The sequence below is a fragment of the Bos indicus x Bos taurus genome, chromosome X, assembly GCF_003369695.1.
Source record: "Bos indicus x Bos taurus breed Angus x Brahman F1 hybrid chromosome X, Bos_hybrid_MaternalHap_v2.0, whole genome shotgun sequence".
In the NCBI taxonomy this organism is placed as follows: Eukaryota; Metazoa; Chordata; class Mammalia; order Artiodactyla; family Bovidae; genus Bos; species Bos indicus x Bos taurus.
In genome coordinates, this window is record NC_040105.1 from 40,827,861 (window position 1) to 40,850,755 (window position 22,895).

The following is a 22,895-nucleotide window of genomic DNA, read 5'->3' on the forward strand; positions in this document are numbered from 1 at the left end:
TGTACCAGTTAGAAGGAAAGATTTTTATTTTCATGTTGCCCCATTTAGTTTCCTCAAGTAACATAAAGAAGTGTGAAATGATGAGAACTAAGCCTCCTACTTCATGAACAGCTGGGACAGGGCAGTGCCCTTGGGGAAATGTGCCTTGGTCTGATGGACAGGAGCTGGTAAAAGTGGGGAGAAGCAGGGTAAGAGATCACAGTACTCATACCAGGGCACCAGCCAGGTACCTGCTGGTGGTTGGGATACTGCTTGGAAACGCAACTTGACTCTTACAAGCAACTCAAAATGCAGGTCTCAATCTGGGACTAGTTAAGAGCCCCCATGGCCAGCTCTGGCCAACCAGGGGGAGGTTCTCTCCGTTTATCTAGATTGAAGACTACCATGGTATTGGAGAATCAGTGTTCATCCTTGAGGAAGATACATGTCTTTTGGTTAAGGAATTTGCTCATAAAAATGAAAAGGGCAAAGACCATCATGTGTGCTAGTCACTCAGTCGTGTCTGACTCTTGGTGACTCCATGGACTGTGAGCCCGCCAGGCTCCACTGTCAATGGAGTTCTCCAGGCAAGAACACTGGAGTGGGTTGCTGTTCCCTTCTCCAAGGCATCTTCCTGACCCAGGGATTGAACCTGGGTTTCCTGCATTGCAGGTGGACTCTTTACCACCTGAGCCACCAGGGAAGAGAAAGATTTTATAGGAGTGGATTTTTAAAAATTTATTTCATGCAGATTGGTAGAATGTGAAAGGACTGGAATTACCCTTTAAATATACTGACCTCCCCAATTTCCTGGTTTGTGATCACTTGACTTTTCCTTCTTTGTGGTCACTTGATTTTTTTTTTTTTCACTTGATTTTTATGATGCTGACCACAGAATTCTAAGAACGGGAAGCCAAATTACCAAACCAAATTAAATGTCATTGTATATGAGACACTTTCAGATGTGCATTTAAAAATTTAAATGTTAGTTTTTTTGATAATATAATAAAACCTTATTACCCAGAACCTCAGGGAAGGGGGAGTTGTTCTGAATAGGTACATATTCATTATACTTTAGGACTTGAATCTTTACACACCCACCCCTTTTTACTTTAAGAATTTTGGATGGCTCTCTTTCTATAATTTCCTGACTTCTTTTATATATGATGCTGCACATAATTCAACCTTTTCTTGATGACTCAGAATTATTATTGTGATACCAATGAAAGAAATCTGGTATAGAACCAAAAATGCATTGCATGCCCCAGAGAATAAAGGTTGATTTTTTCAGTATAAAAGGCTGCTGTGCTTTCCAACTTTTGGTATCTGCTCAACATATTTTTTTTTTTTTTGATCAGGCTTTCATTTCTTTTCTTTCACTGTGCTTACTCTAGCCTTGTCTTCTCCTCATTTGTTGCATAAAATTTGCTATAAACTGTAAACTCATTAGAAACCAGATTCTTTGACTTAGTAAAAATTTCCCAAGTGCCTGCTTGGTCCTAGACACAGTGGTCTAGGGCCACTGGGGACATACAAGGGATAAGCCATGGTCCCCCTTTGCCCTCACAAAGCTCAGTCTTTGATATAATTACAAATCCCCACGTGAAATGCTACATGAAGGCATGTAGGCCAGACAGCTATGGGAATATGGGAGAGAACGAACAGGGTTACCTAACTTGGGATGGTGAAAATCAGCCTGCTTCTAAGAATACTTCGTTAACTAGATACACAAAATGACAAAAGGCATTCTAACCAGAGGGAAAGGCAGGTGGAAGCTATGAAGGAATGCCAATCCACAGAACTTTCTGAAAAATGGAAGCATGTCAGCCTCAGAATGTGTCTTCACATGTTCACTTGAGAGAACCATGAACAGGTATTAAGGGCAGAAAATGTCTTGCTGCTATTAAATTTATTTTCTAGGTTCCTAGTTATATTCTGGATAAGTGAGTTTTCCAAACAGCTGAGTTTCAGATAGGGAACATGTAAATATATGTAAATGGTTTTTATTATATAGGACATATAATGGACAGAATTACTTTTGATTTGGAGGACTCAGTGATCAAAGATTCCAATCTAACAGGAAAATAGCTTTCTTTTAGATATTAGCAAATGAGCTGATACATTTTCAGAAGTGTCTTAAACATGAAAACTTCATAAGAGAAATCATTTATCCTTTATCTATATATCTAGATTGCATTTTAAAGACACTGTAATACTTGAAGTAGTAATGCAAGCAAAGGTATGTTTAAGAAATGACAGTATTTTGACCACCACAAAGTATTTTAACTCTATAAGGACTGAGAAAAATAAATTTTGCACAACTGATACACTGTGGGTTAAAAATCAGCTTTAAAAATACAAACTTGATGGGAAAGATTCATGGACTTTAGGAAAATAGATTAACATGTAAAAAATGTCTGGATAAGTCATGAATCTGTTTTTCCCCTTCAGTCAAGGTACATAGTAAAATGAAGTCCATACCATCTTTAATGCTAACAGGATGCAAATTGAAATCAAGAGAAACAAAGTCACTCTAAATGGCCAATATATATAACAGCATATAAAAGGAATTCATTTTATATCATATCATCCCATTAACCTTGAGGATATAATTGTCAGAATTTGTTATTTAATTGTGTAGTCTTAACACGGGGGTGATCTGTACAAATAGTGGATGTGAGAGAGTTAAACAGCAATGTTTGTTTAAAAACAACTTGGGATTTGTAGTTGATTGCAAGATTAATATGAGCCACCAGCGTTACAACAGGGTTGTCCTAAAAGCTCATGCAATTTGGGGAGGCTAATAGGAATGTAAGATCCACAGCAAAAGCAGTGATAGCTTCAAGTTTCTATGTGTTGGAAGTGCCTGGAGATGTGCTCGGTTTTGGCTCCGTACTTGGTGCAGTCAGGAGACTGAAGTAGTTTATGTGAGGAATGACAGCTAAATCAACCTAGGTGAGTTAACTTGGATAAAAAGGCGGATATGATGGCAGTTTTTAAGCATCTGAGTGACTATCGTGTGGAACGATTACAATTGCTCACTGTGGCTCCAAAAGCCAGAAGTAGGACTCCTGGGTGGAAGTTACAGGAAGATAGACTTCTGTTTAATGCAAGGATGGATGTTTCAATAGTTAGGGAGCTTTTAAAAAATGGAATGAACTGTCCTGGGACACAGTGAATTCTTTGCCACCTGAGGAATTAAACTAGAGCTCAGTCTTTTGCAGGGAATTTTATGAGATAATTCAATCTTTAGTTTACAAGACTGGAGAAGTTAAGGCCTCTTCGAATTCTGATTCAGTGATTCTATGGTTAAATTGCATGTTGTTACCCTGACCCTGTGGTCAGTCTTCTGATCACAGATGATAAGTTTCAAACTTTTCATAGGTTTTGAATTCACTAGTTCATTAGAATTAGAAGAAAAAATAATCAGTTTTCAAAACAATACTCAACTTGCAATTTCTTGTATCCTTGGAAATGATTAACTAGAAGAAAACCCAAAACTAGAAGAAAATCTAAACACAATTTAATTTTGGAGGGCAATGTGGTAAAATAATGATTTAAAGACTACAACTATGACTCATAGCTCATTTTTCAGAAGATGGCCTATGTTAATACTGCTTTGATGTTTTAGTAACAGTAAATGAAATGAAGTGAAATATTCTGTGTAAAAGATTATTATTTTGATATTTATCATTTTTCAGGTATTTGAATTTAATATAAGCATTCTTGAAAGATGACAGGTTTAAAAAGGTTCTGTTGATATTTTTCCTCTTTGTGAAGGCTGGCAGTACTTGGAGATGGAAAATAGAAAGCAATGGCTAGAAGACTGGTAGTTGGTAGAATGGAGAACTAAGCAATTTGCAAAACTAAAGAACAAAACTAAAAACAGGGCAGCATTCTGAGCTGGAATCTACTGAAAGGAATAAATAAAACCAAATACTTGAATCTGTAATTAGCATCCACCTCTGCATACTGGTGAAGAAAGTTTGTTTTAACTTTTCTTCCTTTTTTATTCTGGCATGGGAATTTTCTAGTTATGTTTGCTTTGGCTAATAATAAAATTAGGCTGTGTTCATATCTGCTTGCTCTTCCCAAACACACAGACTGATGGCCTAAGTGTGACTCTTTCACAAGTGGAAAGAGGAAAGCAGTGTGAAATTAAAAATCAGCCACAGATATAACCTGAAAGAAGTGAATCCACACACTTTAGATTTGACTTCATTTGGCCAGTTCAACTTTAAAAGTCTCTTTGCCTCAAATATCACCTTCTTCCAGTACTGTTTTAATCTCTGTATGTTGGGTCTCTTCCCTGTTAAATGTTGAGGATACAAAGAGTAAAAAGATGGAGTCTATTCTTAAGAGACTAAAATTCTAATTATGATTATAGAATTATTAAATTCAAAACTATATTATGGCACTTTTTTTGGGGTGGGGTGGAACATGGTCTGAAACACTGAGGATAGACTAATATTTAGTTTGAAAACTTTACACCAGCCTATAAAGTGATGCGGTTTTGAAGGAAATTTTTTAAAAAAGCATTCTTACCTCCAGCTACAAGTCCAGACTCCCCTAATTGAATAGCTACCCCAAAGCCCCCAAGTTTAACAGGTGCCGAATTTTCCTTTGAGGCAAGGAGAACACAGTGGGGCTGAAAAGAAAAACAAACAAACCAAAGAAAATGATTAATTGTCAATGAACAATTTGCACAAAGCCAAATAACATGACCATATTTGTTGTTCAGTCGCTAAGTCGTGTCTGACTCTTTGTGACCCCATGGACTGTAGCCTGTTAGGCTCCTCTGTCCATAGGTTTTCCCAGGCAAGAATACTAGAGTGGGTTGCCATTTCCTTCTCCAGGGGATCTTCCCGGACCAAGGATTGAACCTGTGTCTCCTGCATTGGCAGGCGGATTCTTAACCACTGAGCCATCAGGGAAGCCCATATAGTAAAATACTTTAAAAACTCCTGGAATTACTTTGGATGCTTGAATTATTTGTCTATTCTCATGTCTGGCTGATTTCTCCAAAGACTTACCTGTTTTATCCAACATTTTTCAGGAATTATTTGCTTCTAAAATTAGGGTGTGGTGCTTGGAACCACTCAGGAGGAATGGATGTTCAAGGCAGACAGACAGATGTGTTTTCTGCCTTTTCATGCAATATTTTCTCTCAATGAGTGACAGCCTACATTTGTGTAAGGAAAAGTATATTTTACACCTAAGTTTCCTGAAATCTGACTTTATCTACAGAACCACTGTATCTTGGCCCTTAGGGGATGTTGATGACCCTTTCTCTGCCCCCTCTCCCACCATCCTATTTTTCTTTATTCGTTCCACTCCCAAGTAAGATTTAATGACTCTAATTGAGCCCTTCTCTTCTGGAATTCAATGCTCTTCCTTCCTGGGGTCTCTTCTCTGGATGTGCCCTTCCTCTCTGTGGGAAGGGGAAGTGAGAAAAGAAAAGGGGGGAAGGAGACTACTGGGCTGGCCTCTAGTCCAGGGTAAAGACCCACCCCCTCCCCCACCCCGCCCTGAGGAGCAGCTGCTTGACCAGGGCTGTCTAAGAATCATATGATTTTTGGTTACAGTGAGAGTCTCTTTATAGGACCTAGTCCTCCTGCATCTGCCTTTTTCTGGGACCTTGTTGGGGCTGGTGTCAGGAAGGCATTTAATTGTAGGGAACTTTGGTCTCTGCTCAAATACTATGCTCCTCTCTGTGACTAACATTACATATGTTATGACCTTCTCTTAAAATATGGGTTTAGTGAAAAAGGCAAGCCTCTTCAGGCTTGGAAGATAAAGGTATTTTTTATTCTCTCCCACACTTGATCAGATATAAAATGACCCAGTTTTAGTTCAGGTTTAGCCTACATGATAGTGGGCATGAAGAGACCCATGCAATAAAATTCTGAGCTGGTACACCCACAGTGATGTTTGATGATAGATATACAAAAGTAGGAAGGATTCTTTTATACTTTAGAAGTTATTTTTTGTCCAAGGGTATTTAAAGACCTTTACCATAGAGTGTAGCACAAATAAAAATGAGCCCTTGAGTATAAATGTGTGTATGAGTGTGTATGAGTGAGAGAAAGAGGAGAGAAAAAGCAAGTGTACATGGATGGTGAGCAAACTGCAGGAAGACACAAAGTAGCTGGTAGGGCCTATCGAAGGACAGGCAAACCTCTACAGAAACCAACTGACAGAGTGTTCTCTCTCAATGCAAACTTTCAGTTGGTTCAAACAGAGATCAATGATAAGAGGTCTAGTGTGGGGCACGGCAAATGAACAAGCCTAGAAAAGGATGGGCCTGACGCAGAAGAAGAAAATACAGACTAGACCCAGACAGGGTCTCCCGGCCAGTGTCATCATTACCTTCTTAGGAAAGAGTAGTAGAAGCTTAAATTGGAATCCCAGGGTATACACTTTATAGTTTGTTGACTATATTTACGCTTAAGTTAATGTTATACTGAGATTTATCCAACAGGGTGTGGATTCAGTCACTCTCAACAAACCCTTTAGTGAGATAAGTCATAAAATTGAAACTTAAAAAATAAAGAAACCAACATACGTAAATGAGTAGAAGACTCTAGTAATGTTAAGTAATGTTAAGTGCTAAGGAGGGAAAATTAAGCTGGTGAGGAAGTAGGTGTTACAGGTTTGGAGACCAGGGAGCTGTTATTTACTAAGACAAGGAGTGTCAGAGAAGACCTCTCTAATAGGGTAATAGGTGAACACACACCAGAATGAAGCGGCAGAAAGTCACACGGAGGTAAGATCTTGGTGTGGAGCATACTATGGAGAAAAGCTCAGAGGCACAAAGGGGGCTGCTATGTTTGGAGACGAGTGAGGAAGCCAGTGTGTTGGGAAAGGAATGAACAAAGGTAAGAGGGGTAGGAAATGAGATTTTTACGACCCTATTGTCTAGGGTTTTGAAGTCAAGGGCAGAGCTCTGGGTTTTAGGCTGAGCAAGATGGGAAACCATTGGGAAGTTTTGAGCAGGAGAGCATGAAAATCAGTTTTAGGTTTGGAAAGGATCACTTCAGCTGCTGTGGGGAGAAGAAATGGCAAGGGCGCAAGAATGGATGAAAGGAGCCCAGGTAGGAGGCTTCTGTGGGTGTTCAGGCAAGAGAAGATGGTGATCTGGACTAGACCAGAGTGATAGAGGCTGGGAGGGTAAAAAGTCGTCACGTTCAGGATATGTCTGAAGGTAAATTTGACAAGAACTGCTGCTGGATATGAGGTGTGAAAGAGAGAGAGAGGTCAAGTATGGTAATTAGCTTTTTTGTCCTGAGCAACTGAGTGAAAATGAGGATGTCATTTACTGAATTTGGGAAATATAGGAGTAGAAATATGAAAGAGGGATCGAGAATTTGGTTTCACACAAATTGAGTGTGAAGTCATGTAAGACAGGAGAGGGAAGGCTGGGACTAATTTGGGATCAAAAGCATGTACATAATATTTATAGCCAAGATAATGAATGAAATCACTTAGGGAGTGAACTACTAATAGAGAAGATGAGGTCAGAGGATTGAGACCTGGTACACAGCAGCATTTGAGGCAAGGAAGATGAGAACAATCTAGCAAAGGAAACAAAATGTCTGGACAGTGAAGCAGGGGGAAAATCAGAAGACACTGGTGTCCTGAAAGGCTACTAAGAAGTCATTAAAGGCGAGAATTGATCATGATATTTGGCAACTTGAAATTCACTAATGACCTTGATAAGAAGGATTTTGGTGGTATGAAAGTGAAAGTGAAGTCGCTCAGTTGTGTCCGACTCTCTGTGACCCCATGGACTGCAGCCTGCCAGGCTCCTCCGTCCATGGGGTTCTACAGGCAAGAATACTGGAGTGGGTTGCCATTTGGTGGTATAACAGACAAAAATCCCCACTGAACTATGTTCAAGACAGAATAGGAAGAGATGATGTGGAAATAGTAAATTCAGATATCTTTCAAAACTTTACTGCAGTAGGGTTAGAAAAATGGGATGTAGCTAGAAGAGAATGTGAAGCCAAGGAAGTTTCTTTAACTTTTTAATATTTACAACTGGAGAAACCAAATTAACAAAGCCTTCAGGTACCAATCACCCAGGTTTCACAATTATTGACATTCTGTCATTACTGCTTTATCTATCTCCAACCATTTATTGTTACTATATTTTTGCTGAAGTCTTTTAAAACAAACCACATCATTTCACCAGTAAAATGTTCACATATGGGGAATCTGAGTGAAAGGTGCCTGCGATTCCTTGTATAATACTTTACCTGTAACCCTATTTTAAAGTCACTTAAAAGAATTCTCCTTGTGGTTATACTTTCAGTTTGTTACATAGTGAGGTCAATTTGTTTTAACTAGATTTTGACTTAATTTGGTGTTCTAATTATACAAAACATGTTCATGAAGTTTCAAAGTCAACTATGTTAGTTGCTCAGTCATGTCTGAATTGACTCTGTGTGACTCCATGGACTGTAGCCCGCCAGACTCCTCTGTCCATGGGATTCTCCAGGCAAGAATACTGGAGTGGGTTGCCATTTCCTTCTCCAGGGGATCTTCCAGACCCAGGGATCAAACCTGGGTCTCCTGCATAACCGGCAGATTCTTTACTGTCTGAGCCACTAGGGAAGTCCAATCGTAAACAAATACCTCTCAGAGAGGCCTACCTTTTGTTTCCTCTCCTCAAGCCCAGTCTCTCCCTCCTCATTGGCAACAGAGTGTATCAGTTTTTGGTTTATCCTTCCATTGTTTTGTTTTGAAAATGAGATAATGCATACAAATACTCAAAATTTTCACGTAACAACATATGCATTAGGTCACTCCATCAACATCTTCAGGGAAATTTTGTTTTGTTTTTTAAAGACAGACATTTGCATGCTGGTGGGAAAGATCCTATAGAAAGGAAAAAAATGACCTCAGAAAAGAAAGGGGATGGGATGTAGTGTACAAGTGGGAAGGGGGTTGGCCCTAGTGACAGTGAGGGAGGCACCTGTAGACGCAGGCAGATGTGAATGTTAGAAGATGAGGAAGTTCTCTTCTGAGCACTTTTATTCTCCATTTACTTGAAATAAAAAGTGATCAGCAACTGACAGTGGGGAAGGAGAGGGGGCTGTTGGTGGCGTGAGAAGAGCAAAGGTGTGAAAAAGTATTTTCAAAGGATAGGAAAATGAACTAAGACAGTGGTTCTCAAACTTTAGTATCATACAGAGTTGCTGGCCTACATCCCCCCAAGTTTCTGACTCATAAGGTTTGGGATGAGTTTAAGAACATGCACTTGTAACAAGTTCCTGAGTGACGCTGATGCTACTAGTCTGGGAACCCATGCTTTGAGAAGCCCCAGACTAAGGAAATAGGGCAGGACTGCTGGCAGCATAGGAGCCCACTCAAGGCGTGTGGTCATGAGTTTAAAGCAAGACCCATCAACACTATTCTGTGTTTACACCCAGCGGTCCTCATTTTAGCTGGTGGGGTTCAGGCCTAGAATGGGAGGTCAGCTGAATTTAACCAGGGTTGGGATTTAGATAAAGAGAGGCGGGTGATATCAGTAAGAGCACGAAACCAGCATATCTGTTTATTTCTTCTTTTCTACTTTTATCTTTTGTATAAAGAGCTAAGATAGCAACAAAGTTCAAGGAAGGGGAAGGGTGAGCGGAAGAGGATGTATGGGAATAAGCTAAGAACACCGAGACAAAAAGCAGAAAGCTCAGAATGAACAGGAAAAAGGCTCATACAAAGGAAGAACTAAGAAAAGCTTATACTCAAAATTGGGTCACAGTAGGGTCATTAGGCGGAGAAGGCAATGGCACCCCACTCCAGTACTCTTGCCTGGAAAATCCCAATGACAGAGAAGCCTGGTGGGCTGCAGTCCATGGGGTCGCTAAGGGTCGGACACGACTGAGCGACTTCACTTTCACTTTTCACTTTCCTGCATTGGAGAAGGAAATGGCAACACACTTCAGTGTTCTTGCCTGGAGAATCCCAGGGACGGGGGAGCCTGGTGGGCTACCGTCTATGGGGTTGCACAGAGTTGGACACGACTGAAGCGACTTAGCAGCAGTAGCAGCAGCAGGGTCATTAGGGAACTGAAGATTGAAACAGAATTAGTGTTTTGAAAAGGGGATGGCTTAGGTGTGGAAAAATAGCTACTATGATAAAAAATTTATATTAGATTTTATGAAATAGAACATATAATAAACACTAGTCATTAAAAAATTCCTGCCAGGATTCTGAAAAGCTATTTGTACACCTGTGTTTATTGCAGCATTATTCACAACAGTCAAGAGGTAGAAGCAATGCAAATGTTCACTGACAGATGAATGGATAAAGAAAATGTGGTCTATACATACAGTGGAATATTATGTACCTTTAAAAAGTAGTCTGTCATGTGGTACAACATGGGTGAACCTCAAGGATATTATGCTAAACAAAATAAGCCAGGCATAAAAAGCCAAATACTGTATGATTTGACTCAGATGAATTGTCTAGAGTATTGAAAACCACAGAAAGTAGAAAGGTAGTTGCCAACGGTGAGGGTAGAGAGAGGAGGGGTTCTTGTTTAGTGGACACAGAATTTCAGTTTTGCAAGATGAAAAATTTCTAGATACAAACATAACAATAAGTATATTTAGCACCACTGAAGCATATAAATATACTTACACAATATAACTTATATACTTATATAAGTATAAAAGTATATATAAGTATACTTATATACTTATAACAATATAAGTATATTTGCACAATATATTTAACACCACTAAACTATACATTTAAAAATAGTTAAGGTAGTTAATTTATGTGCTTTTTTATACCTGCCTTCCCCACATGAAATTCCTCCCAGACCAATACAGTAATGATCTTCCTTCTCAGAAGTTCTAGGGGGAAGTAAGAGCTACAAAATGTTTTTATTCTAGCAATTTAAAAATACTCCATCCCAGGTGTCAAATTTATAACAAACTAAGAGCACTGGAGAATATGATATTTAGTAGAGAGAATGTACTCCAAGATAATTAAAATTGTTAGATAAAGCCCAATGAGTTAAATATTATTTAGTGCAAAATAAACAGAGTTGCAGTGCAATAATTATCGGGAGGATAAGAACTAACTTTTCTTCATTTCAGATGACAACAACCAAAAAAAAGGGGAAATGTGATTAAACTGCAGGGCCAGCAGTTACATAGATGGACATATAGTGGTTAAACACTGGACTAGGACCAAAACACTCCCTGCAGAGTAATTTCACTATTTTCTTTAAAATATAGGAGATATTTCAATCTACTTGGGAGAGTTTATCAAGGAGAGAATACTATTACAAATTTCATCTAATCCTAAAATTATGAGATTCTGTTAGAAAATAAATCCAAGGTCTTAATTAAGGGAATACATAAAATACACTAAGTAACACTTTAAATAATAGAACGATTCATTACTCATGTTACTATAATGCAATACAGGAATGCTATTTTATGTTGATTGCCAGTTTCTAAAATGAATCCAGAAAGAGAAATTAAATGCTTATGCTTTAAAGGTCCAGATAGCATATGACGTATCATTACTTAGGAAAAACAGAAAATGACTATTTTAGCTTAGAATTTATAGACTTCTTTATTTGGGGGGGGAGGAGGGAAAACTTTTCATAATTGTCAAGGTGGAAGGTATTCATGTAAAAGATATAAGCACTTTCCTAAAGTTAAGTGTTGATTGAGCTTAAAGATAAAAGTTTTGCATAGTGGTGAAGTTTTTAATATTTTCACAGGGAGTCTAAGGGTTGTCATATTGAAAAAAGAAAGGAGAAAAATACACCTATTACCACATTCAAATATATTAAAAAAGACTAACCCAACCAATTGCACCACAACCGGATGGAGGAACCCAGCTGACACACCAAGACAAGTCTGTGTGTAGGGAAGCTTGGGGATCAGCTCCTTTTACTTCAGGAGAGCCTGAACTGTGAGTATGCCTTGATTTCAACTGCATAAATGATCCTTTTTGAAGTTACATTTTGATGATCTGAATAATAAAAATGAAACCTGCTTCATGGGTGACTAGCAATGCTTTGCTTCCAGAACTCTGAGTAAACTGCTTGAATGATACCACTGCCTTGACTTGACTTAAAATGAGGCCGTATCTTTTTTAGGATATGCGATGTTTAGGATCATACTATCAATATGGTCACATTGTTTGTACTATGTTTTGTATCCTGGACAAAGACTTGCAGATCTACTTGAATCGATTAAGTTATTTTCATATGCAACACACTTTATTTCCAGTGTATTATAAGTACCTTTTAAGTTATGCTGACTCTCTACTTTTAATGATAGTATTTTCTTTATTATATGGCTTCTATTTTATGGTCATTACCAGATCAATTAAAATTTAAGTTTCGTGTTTCAGAGGTTGCTATGGTGAATATTAGAGAAAAGAAAAAGCAAAATACACTTTAGTCAATGCACTTAAATTTAAAAAAATGTTTTAACCACAGTTAAATTGATAACAAAATCTTATGTACTACTAATAGTATTCTTTCCAAAATGACATGCTTTTTAATTTTCATTTTGTATGCAGCAATTAGTGCAATTTTTAAAGCATGGCCTGAGTGATTCAGTGGATATCACGTCAAACCACAAATGTGAAAGGCTGATAGCACTGCCAAATAGGTATGTATTTTCTATGTGATGTTTTCACAAACATAACCAAACTGCATTTTTATACATGAATTTATTATATGGGAATAATTTTCACTGGTATTTTGTTAGCTATAAATTCGGAAAAGCTTCAACTATCTTTTACCATTGATTTTTGGTTGTGCTGGGTCTCTGTCATTTTGTGTGGGCTTTCTCTAACTGTGGTGTGCGGGCTTCTCATTGCCGTGGCTTCTGTAGTTGCAGAGCACAGGCTGTAGGCACATGGGCTTCAGTAGCTGCAGCTCGCAGTAGCTGTGGCTTGCGGGCCCTAGAGCGGGCAGGCTTCAGTACTTGTGGCATACGGGCTCAGGAGTTGTGGCTCGGGGGCGCTAGAGTGTGGGCTCAGTAGTTGTGGGGCATGAGTTTAGTTGCCCCGTGGCATGTGGAATCCTCTTGGACTAGGAATTGAACCTATGTCCCCTGCAATGGCAGGTAGATTCTTATCCTCTGTGCTACCAGAGAAGTCCCCTCAAACTGCATTTAAAAAGCTTTTGCTCATTGGAGGCTACAGTGGAATCTTGGGTCCTGCCCCCTAGTACAGAAGTTCCTATAGCAGCCAGTTGAAAAATTACTGGCCCAGAAAGGTGGTGCTAGTGGGTACAGTGCAGCACTAATAACAGGGTTGCGAACGTCAGGATTTGTCAAGTAATACCATTAAAAACCATTAACCATCTACTATCAAAAAACCACAGTGACCACTTCACACAAGTCACAACTCATATCCACTGGGAAACTGGTCCACTCTGTGAATGTAGTGGTTTGTTTCTTATCTTCACTGGCCATTCTTAACAAATCAAGTAAGTAGTTTTGAAAACATCAGTAAATGGCCTTGGGAACAGAAAGTGACTGGCACATTGTAAAGGAGACAGAAATCAGCCATTAAGTTCAAAATGGGATCTAATCTGTTAATTCATTAATAAATGACAACACTAGCCATTCAATATAGGCTTCTAAATGATGGATATTATTATTATTAAAAAAATACATTGTTCTCTTTGAGCTTGAAAGTGCAGCAAAACAAGGAAGGTTTATTGGTGATCTTACTCAATTATTATTTATTTTATCTGCAGATTGGAGCTGAGGCAAATGGTTTCAGGCTTTGTGCTAAATGGCTTTCTAGAAACATCTTGATCATGGCTATCAGGCCTAGAAATAAGTTTGAAAGACATACTTTGGGGGAAAATCTGCTCAGCATTCTGAGAATTTCAGCAAACTCTGGATTGACTGACTTATTTTCATGAACATAGCAAACAAAAAGATTAGTACCTTTTCCAAAGAGGTAAATTTAGGTGACATAATCTTTCCTTAAAACTGCTAGTGTGAATAATGTTAAAGGAATCATATCAAAGTATTGCTGACAGAACTCATCATTAATAAAGAAAATGCTGATCATTTGGGATTAGGAGGAGCAAGGTTTGGTGAAACGGATCACTGGCTCTGAAAGTCAGATGGATTGTGTGGCCATGGGTAGCAATCATGAACATCTTTATTTTTCATTAATACCTCCCTCACAAAGTTATTATAAGGATTATATAAATGAAATAATATAAATACTCTTATTAACACACTGCCTGATACACAGCAAATGCTAAATAAATATTACTTACCAGTTCAGTCATCTAGCTCGAGGGTTCAATTCTGACTGTACATTAGAATGCCCTGAGGAGCTTTTAGAGGAAACCATTGCTTGGAGCCCATTCCAGACCAATTAAATCAGAAGATCTAGGGAGGGGGCCAGGCATTGGTATCTTTAAAAAGCCATCAAGAGGATTCTAATACGTAGCCAGGACTGAGAGTTACTGAGAGTCTCTTCTACAAAGTACCCAATCATGGTAGTCTCAAAAAATCTCTGGTGGTAAGACCCTTACTACTTCCCAAGATAGACGGTTTCATTCTAAAAAAGTATTTCCTTAAAAGGAGACAACATCTGTTTTGGCATTTTCACTCACTGGTCCTTGTTCTGCTTTCGGGAGACACACAACACAAGGTGCAGTCCTTTTCCCCACGGCCTTGAACGCATTCCCATCTCCAGGTGCCCGTTTCCTTCCACTTGCTCCTTGCTCTTCCCCACCCCCACCCCCCACTGGCTCTGTGGCCTTCTGTTAGTGTGCTGCTGAGGATGAAACCCTGTACTCAGGGTCAAACCTTACCAGCTGAGGACAGAACTGGATTAGTAGGACAGTCTTCATTTAAGACACTCCATAGGCATGAAGTCAACCAAGGACAGGTTAGTTTTTGTTGCAGCCACATCACACAATGGATATGGCAACTGCAGTCAACTACAACTGTGTTTCTGTTAATGGAGCTAACGCCCTTCCTGTACTTGAACAGTCGATTTTAATATCCACATGTAGGACTTCACACACTTTTTGAGTAAATCCCTTCTTTCATTCAACAGCATTTATTGTGCTAGGCACTTGGTACACAGAGGCAAATTAAACAGACTTGTTTCCTAACTCTGTTGCTCAGTTGCTCGGTCGTGTCCGACTCTTTGCAACTCCATGGACTGCAGCACGCCAGGCTTCCCTGTCCCTCACCATCTCCCAGAGCCTGCCCAAGTTCACGGCCATTGAATGAGTGATGCCATCCAACCATCTCATCCTCTGTCGCCCTCTAATGGAGTTTAAAATACAGCAATGGAGAAAATAAAAGAAAAAAACAAAAAAATCCCTCTACAGTTTTCAAAGTTATTTCAGCTATCTTAGCTCTCAAAATCACGTCACCTGTCATACCTCAGCTCACTTTCATCAGTGGCCATGAGCTGTTTCTACCTGAGCCTCAGTCATCTCCCTATGTGACCACGTAACACAGGTCCTTCTCCAGGGGCCCTTCTCTTCCTGGTAATCTACACTGCACGCTTAGCTCCATTTTTGGCAGCCTGCCATTCTTCCTAGATTGCCTTTTCCTTTTTAGAATTTCAGATCACCAGAAACACGCCTGTACGTTTCTAACAACTTTGTGAAATCTGGCTCCCTGCAGTTGAGACACACAAAAGACTGGACTCAGTCCTCTTGCCTCCCTTCTTCTGTTATTCTGAGCCCTGCACTCTGGGGACAGGCTGTCATTGGGGATTACATAACTTCCTCTTCACCAGTCAGTTCCCCTTCTGAGGATTCAATTTCCCTCTTTACAAAAATTTAAACTGGAATTTCATGCTCTACTAAAATGGTTGCTTCTGGATGAAATTATGGGTAGAGTTTTAAGAAGGGCTAAGTTCTTTCAAATGTTTTTCTCTGTGTATAATGTCAAATCAGAAAATGAATTACAGTAATTCAAATCTACTTTACAGCATTCAAAGTCTGAATGCACACTCCTGAAAAGATATTTTCCGAGAGCAGGGTCTCTGTCATATTCACCTTCATTTTACAAGCAGTATTTAGGAGGTGCTAAATATTAGGAGAGTAAAGAAACATCAACAACCTCAGATATGTGGATGATACCATTCTAATGGCAGAAAGCGAAGAGGAACTAAAGAGTCTCTGGACGAGGGTAAAGAAGGAGAGTGAAAGAGCTGGCTTAAAACTAAATATTAAAAAAACTAAGATCACAGCATCCAGCCCCATTGCTGCTGCTGCTAAGTCGCTTCCATCGTGTCTGACTCTGTGCGACCCCATAGACGTCTGGTAGCCCACCAGGCTCCCCCGTCCCTGGGATTCTCCAGGCAAGAACACTGGAGTGGGTTGCCATTTCCTTCTCCAGTGCATGAAAGTGAAAAGTGAAAGTGAAGTCGCTCAGTCATATCCGACTCTCAGCGACCCCATGGACTGCAGCCTACCAGGCTCCTCCATCCATGGGATTTTCCAGGCAAGAGTACTGGAGTGGGGTGCCATTGCCTGACAAATAGAGGGTGAAAGGTGGAAGCAGTGACAGATTTCCTGTTCTTGGGCTCTAAAATCACTGTGGATAGTGACTGCAGCCATGAAATCAGAAGACATTTGCTTCTTGGCAGGAAAGCTATGACAAACCTAGACAGTGTGTTGAAAGCAGAGACATAACTCATGACAAAGGTCCATAAAGTCAAGGCTATGGTCTTCCCACTGGTAACATACCATTGTGGGAGCTGGACCGTAAAAAAGGCAGAGCGCAAAAGAATTAATGCCTTCGAACTATGGTGCTGGAGTCCCTTGGATAGCAAGGAGATCAAACCAGTCAATCTTAAGGGAGATCAACTCTGAATACTCACTGGAAGGACTGTTGCTGAAGCTGAAACTCCAGTATTTTGGTCATCTGATGCAAATAGCTGACTTATTGGAAAAGTCCCTGATACTAGGAAAGATTGATGGCAGGAGAAGAGGGTATCAGAGGATGAGATAGCTGGATGGCATGGTGAGGGACAAAGGGGCCTGATCCATGCTGCAGTCCATGGGGTCACAAAGAGTCGGACATGACTGGGCAACTGAACAACAACAGTGGTAAACAACCCGCCTGCCAATGAAGGAGACATAAGAGATGTTCGATCCCCGGGTTGGGAAGATCCCCTGGAGAAAGTAATGGCTACCCACTCCAGTCTTCTTGCCTGGAGAAACCTATGGATAGAGGAGACTGGCAGACTACAGTCCATAGGGATGTAAAGAATCAGACATGACTGAAGCGACTTAGCACGAGATATTCACCAAAATGAAATTAATCAAAAAGTGGTGTTTTAAATCTGTCACTGAACACTTGTATATGCCAGGGTAAACAAAAGAACAGTTTTGTTGTTTGTAGAATGCATTTCTTTCATTTCTACGAACAAAAAAACTAAGGCTTAGAAAAGGTTATTTTATTGACTGAAGGTCACAGAGTTAGTTAGGTCCCATTTTGATATGAGACCCTGAATGTCTGTTACACCTGCTAAGAAGCTTCTGTAATGAAGTATGGCAGTCATTCTAAGAAAGAGATGCGATGAGACCCCCTAGAATCCTATCCTCTCATCTTCTCTTTATGATGACCTCTCAGACTGAGCTCTTCAGAGCTGCCAATGCCCAACAAAGAGCAGGTAACAAATAGCATTGCTTACATTGTCTGCTGCCACAGACAAGTGGAATTCACACACTACCAACAGTCCCAAACGCCCTAGCCCACAGACTATGTCAACTGCAGGTACTTGCTTTCAAAATCTTGGACTGCACGTCCTCTTTCCTATTTACATTGCCACTCTATGCTTCTAGGTCAGCGGACTCTCCAATCTGACTCTCTGGCGGCCATCATCACCTGTCTTGGTTTTGTTTGGTACTTTGCTCTCCTGTGCAAATGTTGCGAGTCTACCTAACCAGGCAAGTGCTGTGCTCTATTGGCCTGTTATATTAATTGCACACCCCGGTAGGCAAGTGATTTTAATACCTTCAATGAGGTGTTAGATTGAAAAAGAAATTTACGACCCTTTCCTCTATTTCTTGGAGAAGGGGATGGCAACCTACTCCAGTATTCTTGTCTGGAGAATTCCTTGGACAGAGGAGCCTGGTGGGCTACAGTCCATGGGTCACAGTCGGACATTTTTCACAATGTCTAAAAAATCAACCATCTACTATTTGTGCAAAGAGTCAGACACAACTGAGCAACTATGCTATGCTATGCTATACTAAGTCGCTTCAGTCGTGTCCGACTCTGTGCGACCCCATAGACGGCAGCCCACCAGGCTCCGCTGTCCCTGGGATTCTCCAGGCAAGAACACTGGAGTGGGTTGCCATTTCCTTCTCCAATACATGAAAGAGAAAAGTGAAAGTGAAGTTGCTCAGTCGTGTCCAACTCTTAGCGACCCATGGACTGCAGCCTACCAGGCTCCTCTGTCCATGGATTTTCCAGGCAAGAGTACTGGAGTGGGGTGCCATTGCCTTCTAATACACCTCTATTCCCACTGTGGAATGAGAGACTGCCACAGTCTGTCACATACTACATGGCTGCTAAGTCGCTTCAGTTGTGTCCAACTCTGTGTGACCCCATAGACGGCAGCCTACCAGGCTCCCGTGTCCCTGGGATTCTCCAGGCAAGAACACTGGAGTGGGTTGCCACTTCCTTCTCCAATGCATGAAAGTGAAAAGTGAAAGTGAAGTCACTCAGTCGTGTCCGACTCTTATCGACCCCATGGACTGCAGCCTACCAGGCTCCTCCACCCACGGGATATTCCAGGCAGGAGTACTGGAGTGGGGTGCCATTGCCTTCTCCGTACTATAGGTGCAAAAATGAATGAATGAATGAATGAATGCCATCTATGAGGGACAGAGTCAAGGCAGGAAACTGGACAGGGGTCAGCAGTGGGTTCAGTTCACTCATGTCTTACTCATGTCTCACTCACGTCTTCACTTTAGGGAAACTGACAACTCATCTTTGAAAAATATAAGCTGTCATCTCTATCTCCATTTCTATTCCCATCCCAGCTTCCCCAAGAAAAGACAAGTCCATAGTTCAGTTGATTTTAATATAATAACAGACCTTGAACACGGACCATAGGATAGAAAAAGTTAGTGTAGGATGCTCCAACAGCTTCTACACAATGTGCTGCTTGGCTTGTGATACCATAATGCTCCTGCATAGATTGTGCAGATATCCACATGGGCCAAAGTAGGATAAAAGTTTCTTATAATGTCTGAAAAATCAATCATTTACTATCTGTGCTTTGAGCTAAAGTATTGTTACAAACGTAACAACAACTCACTCAATGTTTGGCATTCTGTTGTAGGAAACATCTGAGGACATAAAAGCTACACTCAAGGAACATGTCCTTTTAGCACCTTCACTTTTTGATCTCTACAGAAGAGAATGAGAAGTCAGATGGTGACGATGATGACAACTTCAGTCAGCAGCTGGTCTTGCTCCTCCAAAGGAGTGCACTTTAATTATAGCGTTCAATCACCACACAACGTCTCAGGAGCATCAAATTTTACTGCCTGCTCCATGGATGAAAAATTACTCTCCAGTGTGTTAATAACATTCTACTCTGTTATTTTCATCATGGGGCTGGTTGGAAACATTATTGCCCTCTATGTATTCCTGGGTATCCACCGCAAAAGAAATTCCATTCAGATTTACCTACTCAATGTAGCCATTGCAGACCTCTTACTTATCTTCTGCCTCCCCTTCCGAATAATGTATCACATTAATCAAAACAAGTGGACACTAGGTGTGATTCTTTGCAAGGTTGTGGGAACACTATTTTATATGAACATGTATATTAGCATTATTTTGCTTGGATTCATCAGTTTGGATCGTTATATCAAAATTAATCGGTCTATCCAACAACGGAAGGCAATAACAACCAAGCAGAGTATTTATGTTTGCTGTATAGTATGGGTAATTGCTCTTGCTGGATTTTTAACTATGATTATTTTAACCCTTAAGAAAGGAGGTCATAATTCCACGATGTGCTTCCATTACAGAGATAAGGTCAATGCAAAAGGAGAAGCAATTTTTAACTATGTTCTTGTGGTAATGTTCTGGCTCATTTTCCTACTAATCATCCTTTCATATATTAAGATTGGGAAGAATCTATTGAGGATTTCTAAAAAGAGGTCAAAATTTCCGAATTCTGGTAAATATGCCACTACCGCCCGGAATTCCTTCATTGTGCTCATCATTTTTACTGTATGTTTTGTTCCCTACCACGCCTTCCGATTTGTCTATATTTCTTCACAGCTAAATGTGTCGTCTTGCTATTGGAAGGAAATCGTTCACAAAACCAATGAGATCATGCTGGTTTTCTCATCTTTTAACAGCTGTTTAGATCCAGTCATGTATTTCCTGATGTCCAGTAATATTCGCAAGATAATGTGCCAGCTTCTTTCTAGACGATTTCAAGGGGAAGCGAGCAGGAGTGAAAGTACTTCAGAATTTAAACCAGGATACTCCCTACATGATACATCTGCCGTGGCTAAAATTCAGACTACTTCTTAAAGCACTTATGATGAACATATGAAAAAGTGATAAAATGAAGCCTAATTCCCTGAAGAACAAAAAATCATGAAACAAAGCTCAGGTCTTCCTGAAGTTCTTTGCTTATCTGTGATATTTCATTTGCTTAATTGTAGTATATTTCAAGAGTAAGCTCACAGTCATCACTGGAGTACATTTGTATATAAAATCTTTTACAAATATATTGTTAGGCTAATGCTGTTAACATAGATTATAAAATTAACTGAAATTTATGGTTTTGACTATAGAATAATGAAAGAAAACGTCATAGTTTCTCAAGTCACTAAAGTAATTATTCAAAATCAAGTACCTAATACTAATTTAAAGTGTGTTTAACAGTTAATTGATTTCAGGACTGACTTACAATGTCAGAAAATATATGTTCATTGTCATTTGAAAAGCTTGTATAATTTGCCACTGTATTCATTTATGTCTAAGCCTATCAACAGATAAAATGATAATTAATAAAATTCTAACAAATCTGAAATCAACCTATTATCTATGACTTCTTAGATAAAATGGAAAGAATTTAAATACTGTACAGTAAAAATCAAACGATAGATGAGCTAAAATTCAATAGCCTAGCAATAGGACTTAAGACTGCAACTTACTTAAAACAGATTTATTAGCAATTTAGCCATCTTGGACCGCACAGTTTGGTAAAGTATAATTAAAGATGCATATACCCTATGAGCCAGCAAGTTTACTGCTAGGTATACATCTTACAGAAGCACTGAAACATATACATAAAACACATGTAAAGATGCTCACTGACCTACTGCTCATAATACTAAACAAATGGAAACAACCTAAGTATGAGTATGCATCAGCAAAGGAAAGGAGAAATAAACTACATCTGCATGCATCAACATGGAGAATTCTCAAAAATAACATTGAATAAAAAACAAACAAAAACTGCAAAGGGTATCTACCATAAGAAATAATTTATGTAAAATACAAAACCATGTTCATATTCTTTACAGATCTATACATATGCAATAAAAATATAAAACATATGTGGTAGCACAAACATATACACCAATTTGAAGTTAATGGTTACATCTGGAGAGATTCGAAGCAAACATGGCAAATTATTAATAATGTTTGTTAAGCCTGTGTGGTGGTACATGAGTGTTATATTATTTCTGGTATATATCTTAGTGTTTAAAATATTTCATAACAATACAGAAAACCTGTAGAATACAATTAAAAGCAAATTCTGAAATTTTCATGTACATTAAAAAATAACTAGAGAGTAAACTAAGAGAAAGGGTCCTTATATTCTTTTAAAAAATTTTTATTTTACTGAAGTACAGTTGTACATTCTTTTTCATATTCTTTTCCATTATGGTTTATCATAGGATACTGAATATAGTTCCCAGCACTATGCAGTAGGACCTTAATTTTTTATTACTTTGCTTTGACAACAACAAATACCAAAATGAAATTGAGTAAGTATGACAATACTGATTTCCTCTCATGTTCTCAATTTTTTTTTACATTGTTAGTAAACATTTTATATCCCTATGTGTCTTTATTGTAAACATACAGTTTGAATGGTTAAATTACATTATCTATTATTATTAGTAGTTAAGGAACATTAAAAGTAACATACGTACTCATAATTCTAGAAGCTTTCTCATTATTTATATTAAATGTGACAATTCCTATAAAGCCCTGCACAATGGCATTATCAAAGAATAAAAAAGTACACTAAGTCAGTTCTTGCTATAATATTTGTGTTAAAATAAATCTTGATAAAAGTCAACCTATAACAACAGATGTTATAGTAACCTGAATCCTTATAGTAACCTATACACCTCACAGTAACCTGAATCCTGTAGAATATTTCTACATTTTTAGAAAAACTTGCTAAACATCAAATTTGAAGCTATTTATTATATATAGTTTTCTATTTCTTATTGAAATACTGTCCCTAGCTCCCCCAAGCCAAGGTTTAGTTCTAGAAGCATACAGAAAAGGGAAATGCAAAAGTATATACGTATCCTCACCTTGCAACAGATCTTCAGAACAAGTCTCTAAATAATATCTCACATATGCAAAACCAAACAAAGGCAAAATTAACTGCCTGGTTGCAAGAGTAAAACCTAAATGCTGAGTATTGCTGTTAGTTTTGGAAAAGTTATTCTGTGCAGAGCTGGGTTTGATGGCAGTTGAATTTCTAAGATCAGGTCAATAGAAGAACAAAATGATGTTCTAGTACAGAAGGTTTTATTTTCAACTTCTTTTTAAAATAGATTCTTTAGTCCTGCTGATATGAAAGTAGAACTAATATAATTACAGCTCTGTGAAGCAAAGCATTACTGAAAGTTATCCACAAGAGAAAAACAGCATGAA

General features: G+C 39.0%; 2 protein-coding genes across 16 annotated transcripts in view; one reads left to right on the forward strand and one right to left on the reverse strand.

Moving 5' to 3' along the window:
- The window catches only part of CASK (calcium/calmodulin dependent serine protein kinase), a 377,764-nt gene that overhangs the window by 132,647 nt on the left and 222,222 nt on the right, over positions 1–22,895 (reverse strand). For all 14 annotated transcript variants that reach the window (XM_027534512.1, XM_027534509.1, XM_027534508.1 and 11 more), the window contains exon 6: positions 4,525–4,627. In XM_027534512.1, coding sequence (XP_027390313.1) covers positions 4,525–4,627 — 103 coding nt within the window. The remainder of the gene's footprint in view (positions 1–4,524; positions 4,628–22,895) is intronic.
- Positions 11,682–21,028, forward strand: GPR34 (G protein-coupled receptor 34). 2 transcript variants are annotated; one of them, XM_027534525.1, is made up of 4 exons: positions 11,682–11,916; positions 12,532–12,623; positions 17,801–17,905; positions 19,309–21,028. In XM_027534525.1, exon 4 carries the CDS (start codon positions 19,389–19,391, stop codon positions 20,517–20,519), a length of 1,131 nt encoding a protein of 376 aa, XP_027390326.1. In that variant the 5' UTR covers positions 11,682–11,916; positions 12,532–12,623; positions 17,801–17,905; positions 19,309–19,388; the 3' UTR covers positions 20,520–21,028. The 2 variants fall into 2 exon arrangements, with proteins under 2 accessions (XP_027390326.1, XP_027390325.1); XM_027534524.1 differs by lacking the exon at positions 17,801–17,905 and having other exon boundaries at positions 11,683–11,916.